Source organism: Euprymna scolopes, chromosome 26 (genome assembly GCF_053919585.1).
Source record: "Euprymna scolopes isolate OS-2025 chromosome 26, ASM5391958v1, whole genome shotgun sequence".
NCBI classification, from domain to species: domain Eukaryota; kingdom Metazoa; phylum Mollusca; class Cephalopoda; order Sepiida; family Sepiolidae; genus Euprymna; species Euprymna scolopes.
The window spans coordinates 18648010-18673110 of record NC_136507.1 but is presented as its reverse complement, the minus strand read 5'-3'; the positions used below and the strand labels follow the sequence as shown (position 1 = coordinate 18673110).

Genomic DNA, 25101 nt, shown 5'->3' with positions numbered 1-25101 from the left:
AAGTCATATTTTTTTTTGTTAACTTTTGAAATCACTTCTATATATTGAGTACAATACAATAATCAATACAGAATTGACGCTATAATAATAAATACAAGATCTGCATACATTAAAATATCATATTTAAGCGTATTTTATGACTGGGAAATGCCGGGTGGTCTGCTAGTAAACGAGATATTACAAGAATAGAATTTCACTATATTTACTTGTTTATATACTCTGATTTTAAAAAGAACAGACATGTTTATTTATGTATACTTGCGCATGTGTAGAGGAGCACTTAATGTCGACTTATGCCTATATCTCAAAAAAATTGACAGAGGAGTTTGGTAGAGACTGTTCCACGCACGCACACACTTTAATAATATATACAGATATTTGGAGGTTATTTCAATGAAATTTGAGTTTTTAACTAGATTTTTTAGTCTATTAAAAAACAGGAAAATATTGATTAAAAATGAATGCTTTATGCCAAATTGATGGTTATATATATGGTTACATTTGTGCCGATTTTTTTATTAGATACTGTTCGGGTTTAACTGGCTTCCTTCAAAGGAGGAAGTTTCATGAGAGTATGAAATTCACAAACGGTCCCCAGTCACATGTATAATCAAGTTAGGGGAGATAACACGTTTTTGCAACTCTTGCAGGGAGGTGTTGATGTTCTCCTACATGCAGCACCTGGAATTTCTAAATTGGTCACCTATTTTAATAATAACCCGGCTCAACCTTGTTTAACTTTAGTGATCTGACGGGAATCAGTGTGTCAATATGATTATGCTGTACAGAAAGATACTAATCCCTATTAATCCCTAACTGTGTATTGAATGGATATCATAATACTTAGTACTCTGCACCTTATCATAAAAAAAGGTCTATGCAAACTTTCAGCCAAATCGGTTCAGTAGTTTCCAAGGAAGCATCTTGAGTAAATGTGATATCGTAGTGACTAATCCCTATTAATCCCTAACTCTGGATTGAACAGATACCATAATGCTTAGCTCACTGCACCTTATCATAGCAAAGATCCATACAAAATTTCAGCTAGATTAGCTCAATTATCTTCAAGGAATAGACAGACAAAGAAAAATCTTCTGCTATTATAAAAAGGGAAAATGTGTGTGTGTGTGTGTGTGTGTGAGAGAGAGTTCATTCCCTATGAACTCAAAAACGGCTGGGTCAATTTTTACAAAATTTCACATGAAGGTACTTTATGTATGCCTGGCAGTGTTCTTAGATAGGTTTTGTATCGGAATTCCTTCGATAAGTAGCAATAATCAAAATAATCTGATGAATGAAGGAACAGGGGATTTTGATTAAAGTTGACACCTTACACAGCCTAACATCACAAATGCCCTTGAGAAGTTTTATTACCACACAAGCTGAAAGACTCGATATATAAAATCAACAGTAGGTTCTTTTGACATGACAGGGGTGTGTTCAAAATGAATGTTTCTGTTTAGAGCACAATTGAATCATGATACTTGACTTGTGGATATTAAACTGTAATTCAAGCCATTATATATAAAAATAATTTTATAAAATCAACAGTAGGTTCTCTACAGTGCAATGTAGACTACAATATATTGTGGATTAATTACTGTGGAGAAGCATGTGAAGGTTCCTCCTGGTGCACTGCATTGAGTCCTCAACTAGAGCAATCGATTTGATTGAAAAATAGCTGATTTCACTGATTTCGATGACAATAAAAATATAGGAGCGTGAAACGTTCGGCAATTATCATTAAACCCTGTGCAATGTCTCACCTTCCTGCTAGTATAATAGAGATATTCTTTGTTTTGTCAATTCAAGATTTAAAAAAAAAAAAAATCTTTAAAATTTTTTTTTTTAATAAAAAAATCTAAAGAATTTCTCAGTATTCACTTATTTTCTAAAAAGCCGAGATTGAACTCACTACACGAGTTTTGTAGTGTAATTCACATCTTGTCCATAGCTGAATACTTGATGCTTCGCTAGGGCTATCAAGGGTATTTTTTGTATCGTGATGGGTTGTCTACCAAAGCTTAAGAGAGGCCCATCTACCCTCAAGAGAAGGATAGACCGCACCAGTTTCCCAAGCTGGTATTTTACCTTGTGGTACATACAGCACCTCGTCTTCCCAAATGGTCACCCATCTGGTACTGGCCAGGCTCAACATTACTTAACTTCGGTGATCTGGTGAGAACCGGTTTGTCAATGTGATTGTGCAATATTGTGATTGTGTGATATAAATAGCTACCCAAGTTCTTCTCATCTATATCCGGTTCTCTTCAGATCACTGAAGTTAAGCAACATTGAGCCTGGTTAGTACCAGATGGGTGACCATTTGGGAATTCTAGGTGCTGTATGTGCTCTCCGCTTATCTCTGCATTTGTTTCCAGTCGTCCTGTACATACATTTCACTTGCCATTGGTATTTGACAATGTCAACTCAGGAGAGGTGTGGTTGGAGATTGCGCACCTCCTGCCACAAAAAATTCATGCATAGGCACCCCTTCGTGGGTGTCCATAGTCTGTAAAAGACTGAAGGAGCCCTATGTTCTGACCTAGAATATTTGCTACTTGCGGCACCAATGTACAGATTATCGCACACATCCTCACAGACTATCCCCTAAGCGAGGCATGCTCCAATGCAGACCTGAGGGATGACTTCGACACTGTCTGAATATAATCTCAAGATGGAGTAAAATGCTATGATGATGAGCTGGAGGATAGAAAGTCAAACATGTGACCTCACTGATGTAGATTGACCAACCAAACGTGTGTACGCCAGAAAAGAGCCAAATCTTGAATTTTCTAAAAAGTTGCCTATAAAATCACCGTTTCAAAAGGAAAAGAGATCAGTTTGATCTCAGATTTCTACAATGCAAAGCTACTAAGTAAGATAAAGGCCCTGCCTGCGCCATTCTACAACAACAATCTTTTTTTTGTTCTTATAATCACTCACCATTAAATTGTTTATGGTTCTCCAAGGCAGCAGCATCTCGTCTATCACAGTTGGTACTAATCACCGGGCTTTCTGCTGAAAAACAAAAATTAAATAAACTTTTATAAAATTTGATAAAATTAAAAAAAAAAATATATATATATATATATATATATATGTATAAAATTAAAATATATTTTTCAAATGATCTCTAAAAATTAATAATATTTGAACAAAAGATTATCATGAATGTCGACCCTAGGGGCACTCACACACACATAGATATACAGACAGACACAGACAGAAACACACAGTTAGTGGATCATTTCATTTTTTTATTTTAAAGTTTTCTTTTCAAGGCAAATTTGCAAACAGGACTGTATGTTAAACTAGCGGGAGGGAGGGGGACTATGCTGGTTGTAAAACATGTTTAAAATATGCTTATTTTAATTCATGCAGATTTCGTATTTGTTATTACAGAGTCAATTCTCTATTGAATATTATATTGTACCTAATACATGGTAGTGATTTCAAATGTAAAACAAATAATGACTTTGGTGTCATCAGCTGATAAAGAAAAATTAAATAAACTTTTATAAAATTTAAAAGATATATACATTAAATTATCTTTTTCAAAGCATCGCAAAAAATTAGGGTTGATCATGGAGGACAAATTAATTAATTAATGAAAGATTATCATGAGTGTTGACTCGAGGGGTTGCACACACACACACACACACACATACACACACACACACACACACACACACACACACACAGTCAGTTGATGATTTCATTTTTCTATATCACAGTCATTTCAGAATTTGAAGGGGTGGTTTAAAATAAGATTCTTTCGCGATGAGATAAGGCACACTATAGGTGATACTGCAATAACTTAACCTTCCCAAGTTTGCCACAGAGACCAAGTTTAGCAGATGCAAATGCATCCCGGATTTCTGAAGGTACGGCTTGCTCCAAAATACAACTGAAAGATCATGGACTACTAGATCTCTAGTTAGTCATGCAGGATTTACTTGGTAGCAGTGGTAATATAGGAGAGATTACACACTCCTTGGAACTGGAGAATTCCTGAATTGATGCCTCATCACCAGATGTAGCTTTAGATTAAAAACAGCTCCGTTCAGTCTTGTACGACTATGAATACCTACTGAAGGGTGCCTGTGCATAAAATTATTGTGGCAAGAGTTGCGCAATCTCCAACCCCACCTCTCTTGAATCGGAACTGTTTTAATTCCAGTTGCTAGTATATGCAAGCTCAGGACGACTAGAAACAATGCAGCGATATGTGGAGAGGATATAAAGCACCTAGTGGTCCCAAATGGTCACCCATCTGGTACTGGCCAGGCTCATTGTTACTTAATTTTGGTGATTTTGCAAGAACCGGTGTTTCAATGTGATTGTGCCATATTAATCCCCAAGTAAAAAAACAAAAAAAAACAAGTCAAGATGTAATCAGAATTAGATTGGTTTCTAAATGAAAATTAATGATCGAGGGGGGGGGGATTTCAGACTGAAACATGACAGATTGACCAAGTGAATGATAGACAAAGCTTTTAATATAGATATGTGGACGCATCTGTATTATCTAATATACATATAATACGTATAACATAATATGTATCTAAAAGATTATATATCCGTCTGTCTGTCTCCCTATTTTCAAACTCTATCTCTTCCTAAACTAAGAGTCGCAGATCTGTAGGAGCCTCAGATGATTGGATTTTTTTTATGTACCATTCTTTTATGGGTCTTAAGCCGGTTAAAACAGTTTTTAAGGGGTCAAAAATGAGTCAAAATTGAAAAAACCGTTATACATTTTGTAAATTCATCTTGGTATATTTTTAATTTTTAATCAGTTCATATGCGTGTTACGTTCATACAGTGGTAACGTCACCAGCTTTGAATGATACAGTTTTGGTTTCGATTCTAATTGATGGCAACTAAATGCTTTTTTTTTTTTTACTTTTAAAATCATGACTATAATAATATATACGAAATCTGGACAAATTAAAATATCATATTTAAGCATATTTTATGCCCAGGCAAAGCCGGGCACCACCTCCTGCTAGTATTATATTAAAGATATAAAATACAGCATGCCCTCTTCAATGAATCTCACGTTATAGTATGACTTGTGCAATGTCTTCTCTTGTGTAAAGGTAAGTAAATACAAGTGTATAGAAAATAATAAGATGAACATTCATTTTAATATACAATATACAAAATTACGGTCAAGGTTGATTTTTAAAAATTCGATTTATTAACCGGTTGATTTTTTTTTTTTTTTCTAATAGAGTAATATATTTTTTAGAACAAGTTGCAAAGTTAAATGAAGAAAACCAGGAATATTACTGATAACTTTAAGATGGAATTCAATGAAAATGCAATTACGAAAGAATTTCTGTCAATGCAATTTCAGATCGAAACATGACAGATTGACCAAGCTGAGGACAGACAAAGCCTTTAATAGAGATACGTGGACACATCTACATTTTTCTGTTTTTATATTAAAACTAGCTGCATGTAATCAGTGTTGCTGCTAGAATTAATGTTACATATTAGGGGTCCTGCATCAATAACGATGAAGTTAGTGTGAATTTTGGCAAGGGTCACACTGAGAAAACTTGAAGCGGGCGGCAACAGGTCAAATGGTAGATACCACAGAAAATTAAATGATGACAAATGACGTCCCTGGAAGCCGTGCGAATGAGACATCACCAATTACGTAGAAAAAATTGATAATCGCTAATTGTGAAATGTTAACTAGATTTTTGTCTGTACGTATCTCATTTTGTTAAGGGTAAAAAGTTAAGAAATAAATAATTAGCTCAGATAATATTAGTAAATCTCTCTCTCTCTCCGAGCCAATTCTATCCAAATAAAAATATTCATGAAAACACTCAGTGAATATCTCCTTGTGTATTACTTTCTGCATAAAAAAAGAAACTATTTTCTCTGGCAACCACTAAACAAAATGGCGATGACAAAAAGAACCAAAAGTGTAAAAAAAAAAAAAAGAAAAAAAAAAATAGAAAGCATGTATAAACAATTCGCATGTGCGTATAAAGACTTCGATTTAAGAGTCAAATACGTCCTAAAATACAGTTCTGTTGCTACACCAGAGTAGGAGTTGCTTGAAGCACCTATCCTGCCTTGACAAAGTTCAAAACCGGCTTTGAAACCTAGTAGGTGATGCCCTTTTCTCTTCCCTGCAACCTCTTTCCCACAGAAAAGATGTTGCATGCTTGTCTCTGCTCTGTTGTTATTTTCATGGTAAGTGATCATCTGAGCTTCAATCTATGGTCCCCCTTTGCCAAACTTTCACACAAAACACTTGTCTAGCTACAACCACTATCGATAATTTCTCTCAATCTCTGTATCTAAATCTAAACACAGATTCCATGAACAAAGCTTATTTTCTTAAAACTGCCTATTTATGGAACTTTGTTCTGCTGGCCTGCTTTCCTACTGGCTACAACATTGTCGTTTATAAGTCTAATGTAAACAAATTCTTGTTGGACCACCCCCTTAAATAATCAAATTATACCCAATTTCCACCACTAACGATTACTACGTTGGTGAGCACCGTACACTCATTAACCTTATCCTCAAGTGATCTTCGGGCCTTGATAAGTGTTGATTCCCTTGTATATAAAAAAAATGAAGATATTGCATTAAACTGTTCAAAAGAAAACCTTCCCCTAGCATTCTTATGAGACTAACTCGAACTACTTCCAAAATCTATGACTTCCACAAGCTCCAACTCTTGCATACACTCAATAATATTTGTTGCAGTCAGTCATTAACTACCACAAGAAAAAAAAAAATAGAAAAAAAAATGTGAAGAAAAAAATAGAAAAAAAAATGTGAAGAAAAAATAGAAAAAAAAATGTGAGGGAAAAAATGTGAAGAAAAAATGTGAAGAAAAAATAGAAAAGAAAAAAGAACACTGCCTCATCCTCTTCTCTTTCCTGTAATTTCCGAAACAAACCAACTACTTTAGTCTAGACATTTTTTTTCTTTCATATCTTGCCGCTCCAATAAATAATTTATTTGGATCACATATGGAACTTTATTGATCCATCCACACTTGGGTCGAAGAATAAATTCCAGAAATACAAATAACACGTTTAGAAGAAGAAAAATGTTTTCCAATAACCTTAGATTAATGCAACATAAAGCTGAACTCTCAGACTAGATTTAATGGATACCATTTGAAACTATGGGATTCGCTTAGCCGGGTTAAAATACTACTTGTTATATTGAGGGTAATTTTTTAACGTTGCCTTGGAACCAATACATGTTGTGTGCAGTTTCAGTCGCAAAGGAGACCAGGGCAAAGAATAGGAAATAACTCCAACTCGCTTTTTCTTTGTAGCTACAACATTCATTTCTCCATTTTTTACAGCTGTGACGTCACCGATGTGATCTAGAACGTTCTACACGTCTCTAAGAAGATCTCGAATGTTATCTCGTTCTATGCTCCATGTCTCTCACGTGATGGTTCTCTTTCTCTCTCATAGTTTTTTATCCCCATTGATGACGTTATTTCGCATGCATTTACATCCATGCTATGTTAGAATTTGGCATAATGGTTAGTGTGATAAACTGCGGTTCAATCCTCAGTGGAGTCATACTCACCCTCGAAAACTGATACTTAACGCCATTTTGCTCAACACTCAGTTTTATAAGGGGGGATGATAAGATCAAGTGGAGTAATCCTGGGAATGCAGTAGTACCCTCCTCTACATCTCGCTGTTGTAGCTCATAAAAAGGGAGCCTTTATGTCACCCTTGGCTATGGTCAACCACTTTACTTTTGACTGGTCCATTTAGCATAATAGCTAAGATGTTAAGAAATAAGCCTGCAGTTTTTGGAAAGAAGCTACTGAAACAGGAAGCCATTTGCCGTTTTAGAAGCAGTTTGTTATATTTAAGCAAATATTTTAATGGAATGTGTTCTGATGAACTCATTGCATTTGTGCCCCCTCAATGTATATATATCCCCAACAAACTCGCTTAGCAACAAAATCACACCCCTTCACTGTTGAGATCCTTAGATGCCAGAACGCTTTCTACTCTAATAGCTTCTTCCCTCGAACAGCTAGACTTTGGAATTCCCTTCCTGCTACCTGCTTCCCTGACTGTACTGATATGCAGAAGGTAACATAAACAAGCACCTTGTTAATCTTTCTTAAGCATGGTCCCAATTAATACCCCCTTATGTCCAAGTGGCTTATTTGGGGTGAAGTAAAGTTTTCTTTTCAAAGCAAATAATGTCTAAAATTTCAAGTGTTTAGACCCAAAATTGTCGGAGGAGTTTGGTAGAGTTCTCAAAGGTCAAATCGTTGAACTTTGACCCCTTAACAGCCAAATTTCAGGCCGAAAACCAATCCCAGAGATTTTCCCAAATCTCAGTACCCTGTATATCAAATTTCGAGTCTGTAGACTAAAAATTGACAGAGTTATTGCGTAGGAAAATGTACACAGACACACAGACACGTTCACTTTTACAGATATATAGATATGTGTGTGTGTGTGTGTGTGTGTGTGTGTGTGTGTGTGTGTGTGTGTGTGTGTGTGTGTGTGTGTATGATTCGTTCTTTATGGACACCTAAATGCAAAAATGTATTATATATACCTGCCAGGAAAGATTTCATATTTATTATTATAGAGTCAGTTTTCTATTGATTATTATATTGTACCCAATATATAGTACAAAAGTAAAAAAAAAAAAAACAAATATAACTTGAGTGCCATCAGCCAGAATCAAAACCAAAACATTTAGCGCTCCAGCCGTGTTCTCTATCGTTTGCGCTAACTTGACAGATAGCTGAAAAAGGTATGATTGAATTTCCATGTGCGTAAAACCAATAAAGACATATTTTTATTTATTTATTTGCGGACTATTATCCTCATCTTTATAGTTGTTGTTTCACTACGTTTCGGCCAAATATTCTTCTGGCCTTCGTCAGGTTGTTAACATGACAGGATAGGAATGTTGAATCTTTAATGGTATCTTCAGTAATTACTGCCTTCCATAGTTGTTGAATAAATAAATAAACATACAAATTACTCCTCTCAAAAGAATTCCAAGAATTCAATAAGAATATAAAAATATGTCAGCAAGTTGAAATGAACACTTTGCATCTCAGCTTGCCAAGCGTTATTCATCCACCCTGTTAAAATATAATGAGGGTAGATATTTAGATTGGTGCCCACATCACCAATATTTGACATAAGGTCGAGAAATAGAGAATAGGCAAGCTCCCCTAAAGGAGGGGCACTCTTGCCTCAACAAAAATTGCCTGGGCGCCCCCCCCCATCGGCATTACCCAGTCTGGGCGCCTCAGGCGACAAGCAATAAACTTGCCCCACCCAAAAACCATGTAGAAAGGCCTGGAAGGGTGGACCTCCTGAGTGATACCCAAGCGGTGTACCTCTGCCCGAAAGGTGCTGGACGGTTCCCGGCCCCTCACCTGTCGGGCTGAGTGTCAAGAACGGATCCTTGACGTGTACTCTACCTTGTCTCCCTGCAGCCAAAGTTGCTAGGAGACCATCCCCAACTATAATGAGGGTATGACTCTAATGATCTCGATGATCGTTTTTATAATAATAAACTAATCAGAAGCTTCGAAAGTTATAAAAAATGTTGAATTTTGGATTCAATCAGTTTGCCGTCGGCCTGTGTCTCGAAACGATTCAAGATTGAGACTGTATTGATTCTTCGCCGCCATCTTTGTTACTAGGAATTACTTAACACTCGAAATCGTGACTGCATTGATTCTTTGCCGATTTGATTTACTGCAGCCATTTTTGTTCAACATAATGCCTCCACACTTCATGCACCCAAACAAAAATTTTACTCATTATAAACCATCGTCGGTGTATGATAACAATTTCCTATTAATTTCAGTGTTATGTGACGAGTAGTTTAAGAGTCTACCAGTTAGACACACACATAGATATATCTATTCTTTTATTTATATAGATTTTTTTCTACCAGTAACAGTGATGTGGGAAACGCCGGGTGAGTACCTATAGTATTTATTAATCGCTGATCCAAGATTTGAATCGAGAGATGAAAGAAATCAGATTATGGTTTTACTTTTGGTAGCTTCATAGTTCTCGCTTCTCAAATTCCGTCCTTTATACCTTACATTCCATGAATGAGATTTCTGATAAAGGGGAAAAAATTGCTGTTTTCTGAATCAGAATAAATCCATATAACACTTATCGTTGGCTAGTTTTAAACCGTGAAGTAATATATTTTTTAACTTCTTACAATCAAGTGGCTTTATGTCTTGTCAGGATTAATTTCCATACATTAAAAAAAACATAAACATCTTTAACGAAGTAAAAGACCCTAAAATCGACTTTGGTAAATGCTTAGGGTGCAATGTCTTTTATTGCTATAAACCAAAAGGTATCGTCATGTTTCTTATCGCAGACTCTCCGAAGATTTGAAAGCTGGCCAAAGTCCAGTTGGCATGCGTTAAAAAAAAAAAAAACCCAAACTAGACAAATATGATGCGCTAAATCTGTTGCGCTACTGCCAATCGCCATGTATCGACTTACTGGCCAATAATATTTCTTAAAAGCCGACAGTTTAACAATGAAATATAAGAGACTAGCATAGCAACCTGGTGTTAAGAAAATAGGGTACTTATCCAGTTTATGATGCAATCTTCAGAAAAAGAAGGGTAACCAAGTCTAGCCAGAGATAGGTTAATTTTTAAGTCAATTTCTTAAAGCTGTCTAATGCAATTTTATCACCCCTTCCCCGTCCAGAAAACATAATTAGCAAAAAATCATCTGGCGACAAACACAAGAAAGAATATTCCTTTATCTCTCTCTCTCTCTCTCTCTCTCTCTCTCTCTCTCTCTCTATTTATCTATCACTCTCAATGCAATGCCAAAAACCGAACAGAGCACTTATGAACAAAATTTCATTCCTAAAACATGCAATCTGTGGAACCAGACACCAACGAGTCTGCTTCCCAACCGACTATAGCATGGTCATCCTCAAGTCTAATGTAAACAAATAATTGTTGAGCAGTCCTTTTGAAAAATCAAACTCTCTTAAGAAATCCTCTGCCCATTTCACCAAATGTTTTCAATCCAATGTTGACAACGACCAACATAAATCCAGTAATCTTTCAAAATTTTATCCTTGAGTGGCTTCAGGCATTGATTAGTAGTGATTGACTGAACTCTAATTCTTACTCCCACACTTGCAGAAAACATTCCTAGCAGGAATTCATCCACAGAACATTCCTTTCTCTCTCTCTTTTTGCTATAACTTAAACTATATATATATTTATATATATACTAGCATGTGTGCCGGCATTGCCCGGGTGTTTGGAGGTGTATGCTGAGAAAAAAAAAAAAAAAGGTCAATTCTTTTAACTTTGACCCCTATTATGACCCTTTAACATTTATTGTTTTAGGCTCAAATCAAGTTATTAAGTTAGAGCCATGTCCAAGGAACCTATATGTAAAATTTCAAGTGTTTAGACCTAAAATTGTTTGAGAAGTTTGGTCGAATTCTCAAAGGTCAAATCGTTGAACTTTGACCCCTTAACAGCCAAATTTCTGGCCGAAAACCAATCCCATAGATTTTCCCAAATCTCAGTACCCTGTATATCAAATTTCAAGTCTGTAGACTAAAAATTGACAGAGTTATTGCGTAGGGAAATGTACACAGACACACAGACAGACACGTTCACTTTTATAGATATATAGATATATATATATGTGCTTGTGTGTGTGTGTGATTCGTTCTTTACAGACACCTAAACGGTTGAACCGCTTTTTTAAAATTTTGCAAAAATTTATTATATATGCCTTCCAGCGTTCTTAGATAGGTTTTGTATTGGAATGTCTTGAATAAGTATCGATAATATATAATCGAAAAAAATCCGATGAAAAAAAAAACAGGCGATTTTGATTAAAGTTAACGCCTTATACAGCCTAACATCATATGTGCATTTGAGAAGTTTTACTACCACACAAACAGAAAGGACCAGCATATGAAATCAACAGCAGGTTCTTTGAAATGACAGGGGTGCGTTCGAAATGAATGTTTCAATTTAATGAACAATTGAAGCATGATTCTGGACACTTGCATTTTTAACTTTTGTTTTTTTTTTTAAACCATTATCACAGCAAAAGTAAAAATGCCCGGCATATAAAACCAACAGCGGATTCTTTGATATGACAGGGGCGTGTTCGAAATGAATGTTTCTGTTTAGAGCGCAATCGAACCATGATACTTGACATTTGCATTTTAAACTTTAATTCAAGCCATTGCATATAGTAATCTATATATCTATAAAAGTGAAAGTGTCTGTCTGTCTGTGTATCTGTGTGTGTACATTTCCCTACGCAATAACTCTGTCAATTTTAAGTCTATACACTCGGAATTTGATATACAGGGTACTGAGATTTGAAAAATCTTTGGGATCTATTTTCGGCCAGAAATTTGGCGATTAAAGGGTCAAAGTTCAAACTCCTCCGACAATTTTGGGTCTAAACACTTGAAATTTTACATATAAGTTCATTAGACATGGATCTAACTTAATAACTTAATTTGAGCCCAAAACAATAAATGTTAAGGGGTCATAATAGGGGTAAAAAAAATTGAGTTCTTGGTTTAATAGACATAAAACAGTTGAGGTAACAGGGCTAGTCGATGTGTGAAAGCCAGAGTAAAACATTGGAAAAAGTGATAAGAATAAACTTGAGAGAAAGAGGGATAAATAAAGACTCGGCCAGAGATCTGTTATTTTATAAGTCGTTTTTTTAAGCTGTTTAATGCATATAAAATGGATGTTCAACCGATTGTAATTGGCTCGGATGATTTGGTTGCTTTGTTTTATGGCATATCAACACAGTTGATGTAGCAAAGTCAGTTGACAGAAGCCAGCCAAGAAAAACTTGAAAGGAAGTGATGAAGATGGACTTGAAAGGAAGAGGAGTAAACGAGAGTAGATGTTGGGTTTACTCTCAGAAGCTGGATAACTCTCACTTCTCTTATTTTGTCCTTTAGTCCTCACATTCCAGGAGCGATGTTTCTAACAAAGGGGGACGAATTGCTGTTTTCTGAGTCAGAATCTATTTTATCTAACACTTATCATTGGCAAGCTTTTGGCATTGGAGTACTATCTTTTTTTTTTTATGTCCTAGCACCAAGTGGCTTCATGTCTTATCTGGAGCAATTTCGATTAAAAAAATAAAAATAAAACAATTGGCTAACACTAGGTTACTTTGTAAGTCAATTTCTTTAAGTTGGTCATCGCATGTCAGCATGTAAAATGGCTCTTGAAACAATTATAATTGGTTTTAGTTGTTTTGTTTTATGGCATATCAACCCTTTTCAGGTTCAATCATTTTAGCAAAAGCTTTTATGCTTCCAATATTTATTTGTGGAGTTTAGTTTGGTTGTTTTGTAGAGAAAAAAATGTTGCTTTTGGCTTAGCAGAACATGATTGGAACAAGCCAAGCATGAGGGCCCCTCTCCCACAAGTGAAAAATTTACCTTCACCATGACTAATGTTTGCGCAAAATTTCCCCAAAATCCAAAGTGTGATTAACGAGAAAAGTGTAAACAAATGAACGGACAAACGATTTGATAATAACACTCATAATAAGAACAGTAGTTTAAAGACTCTAAATGAGAGTTTCCCAACAGGGTCCATACCACCCACCAGACTTTAGGCCAAATTTATCCTATAGGGGGTCTCTGAGATCCTTTTTTTTTTTTTAGGTGGGGAAGACTGACAGCTTCTAGTAACATTACTAGGTGTTTCTCAACCTATTTTCTTTGGGATTCACAATTCATGTGGAAATTGACTGAGAGAAAATGAAGGCTTTCGATTTAGTCTCTCCATTGGAAGCCTGCAAACATGACACGTCCAAACAATGTAGAAAACTGATCATTTCAGCAAATGTTACGGATGCTTTTATCCGTTGCATCGCTCATTTTTTAAATTAATAAAATTAGGAAGTTAAGAAGTAAATAATTATTAGTTATCAGCCTGTCTCTCTCCATAAGTAATTTCTCTCCAAATAAAACCTTGAAGAAAACCCAGCAAACGTCTCCCTTGTGTCTTTAGTGTATGAAAAGTTTTGTTTATCTATGTTAAACAGATGGGGCAATCGACAACCATGAAATGATCACACTTAAGTGTTGAAATTAAAGTTTTTAACTTCCAAATAGCGTTTCATGAACAAAAAAAAAAAAATCTGTCATACTTTTCTGAATGTTTTAAAAGACTTTATTTGGTTTTTGTTGATTGCTCATAGATGAAAACATTAAACAAGGCTGCTAAAAATAAACCCCAGGTCTACTTTATACATACTTATGATTTATTAATCAATGTTACAGCCAGATGAACGAGTTCTTGCAGTGAATGTCTTACAAGAACAATTCAAAGATTGGACCTAAACCGAGCACCATCCATATGTTGAGAGGCAAAATAAGTAGTAGGTGGGGAGAAAGAAGGGAAGTGCTTTTTGTCATTTTTTTTTTTTTGTCATGGCAATCGCTCCAGACAAGGCATGAAGCCACTTGATGCATGTAGCTAAAAAAATATTACTTCAAGTTCAAAAACTAACCAACAATAAATGTGAGATGGATAGATTTTAACCTTGGAAACAGCAATTCTTACTCCTTTGATTCTGAAACATCGCTCAGTGAATATGAGAACTAAAGGACAAAATGAGCGAAGAGAGAGAGAGAGAGTAGGAGTTACGGAACTGTAAAAAATAAACCCATGGTCCAGTTTCTGATAAATTAATCAATACTATAACTAGAATTAATTAATCAATACTATAACCAGAATTAATTAATCAATACTATAACCAGGATTAATTAATCAATACTATAACCAGGATTAATTAATCAATACTATAACCAGAATTAATTAATCTATATATTAATACAATAGCACGTGTGTTATTTTCTGTGTCACGCTTACATCCGGGTCGTTTAAATGTTATGTATTTCCATTTCTTGTTTGAAATAATTTTACCAAGAATTCTTCACAAGTTTTGGTTTCAATTTTGATTATAACTGATGGCACTCCAGTAATCTATATTTTTTATAAATAATTTTATCCAGAATTCTACATAAGTTTTGGTTTCGATTATGGCTGAAGGAACTCAAGTTTGTTATATATATATATATATATATATATATATATATATATATATATATATATATATAAATTTTTTCATAAGTTTTTGTTTCAATTTCGATTCATGCTAATGCACTCAAGTCATATGGATATAGTTTTTTTTTATTTTTGAAATCGCAATTTTATAATATATAAAAATCGATAGAACATTAACTCTATAATAATATATACACAATCTGCATAAATTAAAATATCATATTTAAACATACTTTATGACCGGGCTTTACTGGTCGCTCGTACTAGCTTAGATAAATATTTTTGCAGTTTTAACAAAAGAGCATCAATAATATCAGGGTGTCTCCATTTACACTGAACATCTACAAAATGCCAACATTAATATATTACATATGAATGAGTCCCCTGTGGAATTTCCACAGGTCGTGCTAGTGAATATTATAACCAGAATTAATTAATCAATATTATAATCAGAATTAATTAATCAATATTATAAACAAAATTAATCAATATTATAACCAAAATTAATTAATCAATAATATAAACACAATTAATTAATCAATAATATAACCAGAATTAATTAATCAATATTATAACCAAAATTAATTAATCAATATTATAAACACAAATTAATTAATCAATATAATAAATCAAAATTAATTAATCAATATTATAAACAAAATTAATTAATCAATATAAAACCAAAATTAATTAATCAATAATATAAACAAAATTAATTAATCAATATTATAAACAAAATTAATTAATCAATGTTATAAACAGAATTAATTAATCAATATTAAAACCAGAATTAATTAATCAATATTATAACCAGAAATAATTAATCAATATTGTAACCAAATTAATTAATCTATATTATAATCAAAATTAATTAATCATTATTATAACCAAAATATATTAATCAATGTTATAACCAGAATTAAACAATGTTAAAACCAAACTTAATTAATTAATATTATAACCAGAATTAATTAATCAATATTAAAACCAGAATTAATTAATCAATATTATATACAGAATTATTAATCAAAACCAGAATGAACCAGATATCTTAATTATTGTTATTTTATATCTTTGAGATATAAATTTTTTTCCAAAATAAGACATAATTAACTTTAGGGTAAAAACGATTACCCGGCTATCCTCCTCCTCCTCATCTGGGGCAGCTAATTTCCATCTTAAACTCTCCTCAGACCAGCCCCAACCCTAACTCAGTCCTCACCCCCACCACCAACCCACACTATACACTCCTCAATGCAAAATATCAATTGGAAATTCCCTTTGAAGTTATGTCTTTCTATACCAAATGATTTGCTTTTAAATGGACGAAAACCTTTCTTCCTTTTTGTGGTTTCATTATACAATTGACTCTCCAGCATGCAAAGGAGGAGGGAATGATTGGGGGAGGGAGATTACTACCCGGAGGGAGAGGGAGTCGTATTCTAATCTCTGCTGATCGATTGCTTATTGATCAGCTTTCAGATCTGATATTAGGTAAAAAAAAAAAAAAAAAGTAAGAGGTTCCCTCCCACCTGCAAGTAGATATGAAGTACCTAAGTGCATAATAAGCAATTTCCATTCGATCCTTATTATCCAATATGGATGAAGGAGGAGGGGGTAAAAAGGCAAGCTCAGCAGGGAAATAAGGTCAACGCAAGATCAGATGAAAGGCGGATCGGATCGTAAGAAAGACAAATGGAGTGCACTTGCTTGGTAAAAGAACTAATCTATTATATAAAGGGATGTGGGTTTGTATAGTTTTATGTACTTCAAAAATACACAATAAACCCCAACAAAGTCATTATTTTTTAACCTGTGTGTGAGTATGTTTGTAACACCAGCTAAAACTTTAAACTACACAATAAACCCCTACAGTCATTATTTTTTAATCTGTGTGTGTACGTTTGTAACATCAGCTAAAACTTAAAAAATACACAACAAACCTCTACAAAGTCATTATTTCTTAATCTATATTTGTGTATGTTTGTAACACCAGCTAAAACATTAAAAATACACAACAAACCCCTACAAAGTCATTATTTCTTAATCTATGTTTGCGTATGTTTGTAACACCAGGTAAAACATTAAAAATACACAACAAACCCCAACAAAGTCATTATTTTTTCATCTATGTGTGTGCATGTTTGTAACACCAGCTAAAACTTTATAACTACACAACAAACCTCTAGAAATCTTTTTATCTGTGTTTGTATGTCCAGCTAAAACTTAAAAAATAATGAATAAACCCCTGCAAAGTTATGTTTATCTGTGTTTGTACGTACAGCTAAAACTGTAAAAATACACAACAAACCCTTATAAAGTCATTTTTAATCTGTATATCTGTGTTGTAATATGTTCAGCTAAAACTTAAAAAATACATAACAAATACCTACAAAGTTATTTTTTAATCAGTGAAACCCTGAAAAAATTTCTAATATTTAGAAAAAAAAAAAGAAGATTCATGTGGCTGTTCATATCAAGAATCAAACACTATTTTTAATGTTATAACGTATTAACACAACCCAGAAATGAGTCAGCATTTTTTTAAATTGAAAGACACAAACTCCGGATTTAATTTATCTTTTCTTAACTACTAGCAAAAGTACCCGTCGTTGACTGGGTTCAAAAACAGCCTACAAAAAATGGACTCTGATTTATTAAAGTACTAGCGAGGGGTACCTGGCGTTGCCTGGGTGTTTTTCGGGGTATGTGAAAAAACCCCGAAAATGTGAAAAAAACAAAACAAAGCCTTCATGACGCGCAGTTGGAAAATAGTAAAGTGTTTAAAAAAAAAAAAAAACAGGTGCGCGTTTTTGATTGACGTGACGGCGATAGGTATTCAGCAGTTACGATTTTGTGCGGGACAGTTTTGAATAAATCGTTTTTTTTGTTTTTAAAAACACGCTCCCTGTTTATTAGGAGGAGCGAAATGAAAGCTACAGTCTGATATGACGAAGTTGACATTGAACAAACGTTACTTAGCTCTCTTGAGACAACTGGCTTTCGGCCTGTTGGATTTATTTGCTCCTCCATCGAGCAAATTAGGCACAAGGCCAATTTTTAATGTGAGGTGTGAAGGGAGGAGGAAGGGAAAAAGGGGACCAGCTCCCGAGAGGTGGGAAATGGGAGCTGGTTAAAGGTCAGGCATGTGGGGTTGCCCCCACATCTGGTCTTTGCTAGTCATAGCTAGTCATAGCCTGCAGTATCTGTCGGAACAGATACTACACTTTGATCTTGTCACCCGGGGCCCCGGAAGGCGTGCGGGCAAGTGGCCTTTCAGCCTGTGATTAGAGTCGAGTTTCGCTTTTTTTTATACCGAAAACCGAATGTAACGCGTGCCGATACGGGGGAAATGTGGAATAATTAACATTTGAAAGTCAATAAAATTAAATAGACAGGCGAGCTCCGTGGATAACTCTGAGATATTACAATTTATAGATGATATAAAAAGTTTTAAGAAGTTGTGAACCGAACAAGCGCTTCTTTGAAAGAAGCATTTTGTGGACATCGAGGAAAAGCGTACATACATACACACATACATTTTCGCTTTTATATATATAGATTACCATTTCTTTAACAAAGAAAGGGGAGTGGGAGAAATTTAGTTTTATTAGTGCTCTGAAGGCCTCTCAAGTTTCATCTTTTTTCACACCTTATGTAAAAAATTAAAGTCTCTTCTAGTGAGGGTGAGAAACTTAACACTATTTAACATCTTCTATTTATTTTTGAATAGCCCTGGGCAACGTCACATAGCTCTACTAGTCTTTTATAATATAAATCTCAGTTGTGTGTGTGTGTGTGTGTGTGTATGTGTGTGTGTGTGTGTGTGTGTGTGTGTGTGTGTGTGTGTGTGTGTGTGTGTGTTCACTAAAAACTTTTGTTATCAGCATTGAACAAGCAGGAACCTGGTATCGTCAGAAAGAGTGATCTCTTGGACACATAATATAAAAAAAAAAAAATTAGAAAAAATCGTCAATTATTTCATGTAAAAACATCTGTGTCATCATAGTAAGATTGATAACGTGTTTGCTTATGAATTAAAGTTATGCAAGTTTGCGCCAAGTACGCAGCATTTTTTTTTATTTTTTGCTTACAAAATTGTGCTTCTGGTTTTGCTTCTAGCTGATGGCACCCAAGCCCCGTTTTTTTTTGTTTTTTCAATTGACTCTATAAATAAAAATAACATATGTAACCGTATTTTACAGTAAGGCAACGTCACCTCCTCGCACAAATCTATAATATAAACAGCAAAATGAGTGTGTGTGTGTGTGTGTTTGTATGTCTGCCAAAAATTCTTGACACACATCAGACAATGACAAAATTGGTATAATTTAAAAGCTCAATGTCTTGGACAACAAATATCCAAAAATTAGCTAGAATCATTCATTCTTTTACCCTCCACTGGGTTGGTTTATACAAGGTGGGGGTCACTTTTTTCGTTGACATTTTTGCAAGTCATTCAAACCTTGCGTCAACGAAATTGCATAAAAAATGTTATTTCAATCAGCTGTGATGTTACAATTGTGCATCGATAAGACCGTTTGCTTTTTTTTACCTCCTATGTTCCAGGTTCGAGCCTGCCTCCTATTACTAAATCTTTTTTTTTTGCTTACACACACCTCCACACACCCGGGCAACACCGGGCACCCAGGCTAGTCTATTATATAAAGGGCAGTTATCTGTGAGTTTGTATTTCCATCTAAAAAGTTAAAAATTACAAAACAAACACCTACAAAGTTAGTACAATCTTTATCAGCCTTGCCCTGGATGAATAATATTTAAAATTAAGAAAAGAATTATTCATTCTCTGGGCCAGAATTCGTCGGAGAGAAGGGAGGGTGTTTATCCAGTGTTATTAATAAACTAATTTGGAAATTAAATACTAACTAATTCCACAAGTAATCTATAAATCCATAAAAGTAAAAATGTGCCAACTTGAAATTTGGTATATGGGGTATTCAGACGTGGGAAACCTTTTAATCAGTTTTCATCTGGAAAAAAGGGCTGTTACGGGGTCAGAATTGAAAAATTGGTATGTGGGAGTCATCAGATTTTTATCTTAGTTTCTGGATGAATTAAAATATAATATTTATGTATATTTTACGACTGGGCGACATCGAGGCAGCCTGTTTGTATATCATATAAATGTGTAGTATGTTCAGTTAGAGAGGAATGGGCTGACCTCAGGAGAAGGAGGAGGAGTTTGGGGAAAAAGTAGGGAAACCATGATGGAGAATTTCAAACAGAAACTTTTATGTAATTTATGGAAGTAGCTTGCTCTCATTTTGCCAGCAATGACCAGAGATGAGTAGCCAATGAAAAAGACATGTTTAGATCATGGAGCGTGTGTTACGGGAGGAAATATCTGGCCGATTATAGTAGATAACTGTATAAATAGATTGTAGTTTCGATCTTGGTTTGCAAATAACACAGAAAAATAATTTACATAAATGACCGGCCGGTTAGAATCAAATATCACTGTGTCAGATACATTGCTTTCTATGTTTAACTTTGATAATCCGACCGACTTAGTTTTATATATTAGATAAACACCAATCAGTGAATACTGATGAAAGAAAAGGATGAAAATAAATTTGTTTTATTGCAACGAATGAAATAAAATGAAAAGAAAGGATAAAGTATATACAAAAATGAAACCTGTCCCATTTGCGGGTTTGTGATAAAGTGCAGAAACGTATCAGCAATTTAATTCACCCAACCTTATCTTTTTCTCTGCAACCTCTTTCTCACAAATGTGATGTTGCTAGTCTCAGTCTTTTCTATGAATACTATTATTGCAGGTGTTCTTAAGAATTGTCTGATCTATTCCTTGCTCCCTTAGTTCCAGTTCATTTGACTCATTCATGGTCTCTATTAATTCGCTTTTCTGATTCATTTAATAATAAAAGAAAACATTTGGTGTTCTAACTTCGTTAAATAACTATTAGAAATAGATGTGATGTTGCTAGTCTCAGTCTTTTCTATAAATACTATTATTACATGTCTTAATTAAAATTGTCTGATTTATTCCCTGCTTCCTTTGTTCCAGCTCGTTTGACTTGTTGGTCTAGTGGTCTCCATCAATTTACTGTTTTGATACCTCATAGTAATACAACTTCCTATTCCAGTAGCTTCTATGAACTACAAGCTTGTGAAACTCTATTCCTGCTGACTGCTTTCCTCCTACCAATAATCTTTGTCTTTTCAAGACTAAGGTCAATAAGCATTTCCTGTCCTTGCGATATTCATCCTTCACTCTTGTTAGCTCCTTACATTAAGTGGCTTCATGCCTTGTCTGGAAGGATTTCCATTAAAAACAAAAAAGCGTTGATGTATGTGCATCAGCACAGACATCAACGGCTCAAAGACTAACTCAAGCATGAGATGTTTTTTTTGAGTCAGCATTTATCAAGACCCAAAGGCCACTCGAGGATAAAGGTTAAAGAGTTTGTCACCCATCTTCTGTTTTTGCTACAATCATCTCCCGTTTTTGTTAGTTTCTTATATCAAGCGGCTTCATGCCTTGTTTGGAGTCATTTCCATAATAAATAAATGAATGAATAAATGATTGAAAAAGCAAAGAATATAAATACAAATTTACTTACTAAATGTCTTGTGGTCTTCCAATGAAACTCTCCTATCGTTGCTACTACAATGAAGGGAGTTTTCTGGAAAAAAAAAATAAAAATAAAAAATAAATTTTCATTTAAACAGAATAGAAACTTATTGAGAAATACAAGAATCATATAATAGACATTTCTTTTTATTTACTAAGGGCTTATTGTAAGGCCCAAGAGCCATTCGAGGATAAGGGTCAATAAGTGTCAGGTACATTGTGATGATCAGTAACGGTGGAATATGAGTATGATTAAATTATTTAAGTATGCAGTTCAACAAGAACTTATTTACATTAGATTTGAAAATAACCATGTAATAGTCAGCTGGAAAGCAGCCCCATGGTATTGTGTTCCACAAAAAATGAGTTTGAGGAAAGAAACTTCGTTCGTGGAATTTTAGTATACATAGATAATAATAATAATAATAATAATAATAATAATAATAATAATTATGCCTATTTCAAAGCCTAATGCTTCTTATTAGAAGATGGGCTAGGAGACTAGGTTACAAACATTTCAATGTAACATCTAGTTAGGGAGATAATTGGAGGGATATTAATGTATCTTATACAAAGGGAGTGATGGATGAAGATAAACATAGCAGCCGGCGCTGTTATAATATATATATATATATATATATATATATATATATATATATATATAGTAAGTTATAAGATACATATGGCGATTAAGCTACACAGAATATTCTGCATTTCATCCACGCTAGGATTCATCAGGCTTATGCGAGGATTTTTTGGTTGACTCGCGTTTTTATATATGCACCTTCTATTGAGTTTTTTGTTAGCCAACCAGCTTTCTAGTTTCTACCACACCTTTCCTAATCAGGCAATGAGCAGGCACTTACAGGACAAAGGCCCAGCTGACCTCCGGTTCACCTGTTCCTTTGAGCACTGTTGAAGTAAATACTTAAAGTTTACACATAAATCTATACTTTCGTATATTAATTTATGTGATTAAATGAAGTAGTCATATATATATATATATATATGACTATATATATATATATATATATATATATATATATATATATATATATATATATATATATATATATATCAATCAAAGATGGTGTAAATATCATAAAACACAATGCAACTACTCTTCGGATTTTTTCGGATTCATGTAATCATACCCAAATTCTTTTTTTTCTTTACTTTTTAAAATTAATGAGTTCTAATTTTTCTGATGAGTCAGGGCGAAAAATATTCAAAAATTGACATAATAATTACATGAATGCTTCTGTGCTATGAAACAGATGCTGTCAACAATTGAACATTTTAACATGCTGAAAGAAATAAACGGTAAGATGAACTACATCTTGAAATTTGAAAAATAGAATTTTTTGTCATTTATTCATATATGCTCTGTAGTAAAATTTAACATACATCGAGCTTCAAAAATAAAAGGATTGGTATGAATAAAGGGTGAAATATAATTGAAAAAGCAGATTATTTATTATATTAAATAGTGTTACATGCATAAAATTACGTACAATAATTTTGCTTGATGATTCTCCCCACATGGCTTGTTTGTTGGGATTTTTTTTTTTTTTAACATAGGCGACACCACTTATTAAGGCCAAGAGGCCACTCAAGGATAAGGGTTAAAGAGTGTACAGTAGACATTGGACAATATAGTAATCATTAGTAATGAAAATTTGGTAAATTTGATAACTTATATAGAACGGCTCATCAAGAACTTATTTACGTTAGACTTGAACACAACCATATTGTAGTCAGCTGGAAAGCAGGAAAACGGAAGACAATTCCACAGGCGTGCAGTTCTAAGAAAGAAGCTTTGTTCATGGAATCTACGTTTAGGTTTAGGCACACATAAAGAGTGGGGGGAATTATTGATAGTGTGTACAGCTAAACGAGTGTTTCTTGTGAAAGTTTGGGGAGGGGGGACCATAGATTGAAGCTCAGTTGAACACCTTCCATGAAAATAACGATACATCAGAGACAAATTCGCAACATCTCTTCTGTGAGATAGAGGTTGCAAGGAAGAGAAAAGGATATCTCCTACGAGGCTACGAAGTCTATTTTGAACTCTATCAAGGCAGGACAAGTCCTTTCAAGCAGCTCCTGCCCAGATGTGGCAACAATATTCCATCCTTGGAATTTTAAAACATTATTTACAACTAGCAGGTGATCCATGGAAATTTCACGGAATGACAATATATATTTAATCACCAAATGTTCTGATAAAGCTAATATTTTTCTGGATAGCACAAAAAATTAGTTTTATGGACACAAAAAGAACAATTAACACGCAGCAAACATGAGGTAACTAATATTTCTATGAAAATTGTGTCGATTGTATTTTAAATATAGAACTGACCCAAATAAGATAGCTTAATAAGTACTAATAAATATTCATAAAGTAATATTGTGCTACATAGTTCAATACAAATGATAAAACCACATTGTAAGAAAGAATCTTTAATTTACTTCTTCAGTCCAGCACCTCTTGACAATGTTCTTTTTTTTTTTTTTTGCCCAGTGTTTTTTTAATGTTTCCTTTTTTAACGTAACATTTCGCTTTTTTCTTCAGTGGAGAACTGCTACCTGTAAAAATTACGACAAATCCCTTTCTCACACTGTTACAGCATTGATCATATTATTATCATTATCATTATTATCATCATCATTATCATTATTATTGGCTCACCTGGAGCTTTCACACGAGTCAGCAAATGATCTGATTGGAGACCTGTGGTGTTCTCTGGAAGCTGAGTGACAACAAGTCTCCCCAGACGTCCAGCTCTCTCCTCCGCCATCGACAGCATTTGCAAATAAATTTGCATCATCGCAACAGCCTCTTACCATCGATTTCTCGCTGGCAGTGGCCATTGGTTTATACTGGGATTTGAGTAACACTAAGCCTCCCCAAGATCCCAGTTCTCTTCGCACTTGTCCAGCGGAGGTCTGGCCATTGCTCCCTCCTCGGTCTTTCCATCCTCCTTGACCCTTCTACGCTCTTTGTTATCACTTTTTTTTTGGGGGGGGACGGTGGTGAAACAATGGAGAGATGCATGATGGGTGGATGTAGAACATGTAGATCTGCAGCTTCGGTGTTCTTCATTCCCTGTAATGCTTCTTCGTTATATTGTCTTGTGTTATTCTCCGTATTCAAGGGTTTTCCTTAATATTTCAGCCGTTTTCATTATCGTTAGGCGTTATCATCATCATTATAATGATATTCAAAAAATGAAGTTACGTTAAAGGGAGACCGCTCTCATATTCTTGTTCAGGGTTGCCAGATTAGCCATTCTAAGCCAAATTTTGAAAATTGGCTTTTAAAAATTGTATTTGGCTTTCTTCAAAGCATAACGTACATACA

At 34.3% G+C, this 25101-nt stretch overlaps 1 protein-coding gene across 4 annotated transcripts in view; it reads right to left on the bottom strand.

Annotated features, from left to right (window-relative positions):
* The window catches only part of LOC145247940 (nuclear receptor subfamily 1 group D member 2-like), a 490243-nt gene that overhangs the window by 203547 nt on the left and 261595 nt on the right, over positions 1–25101 (bottom strand). For all 4 annotated transcript variants that reach the window (XM_080109580.1, XM_080109582.1, XM_080109579.1 and 1 more), the window contains 2 exons: positions 21727–21789; positions 2947–3021 (listed from right to left, as the gene is read on the bottom strand). In XM_080109580.1, coding sequence (XP_079965706.1) covers positions 2947–3021; positions 21727–21789 — 138 coding nt within the window. The remainder of the gene's footprint in view (positions 1–2946; positions 3022–21726; positions 21790–25101) is intronic.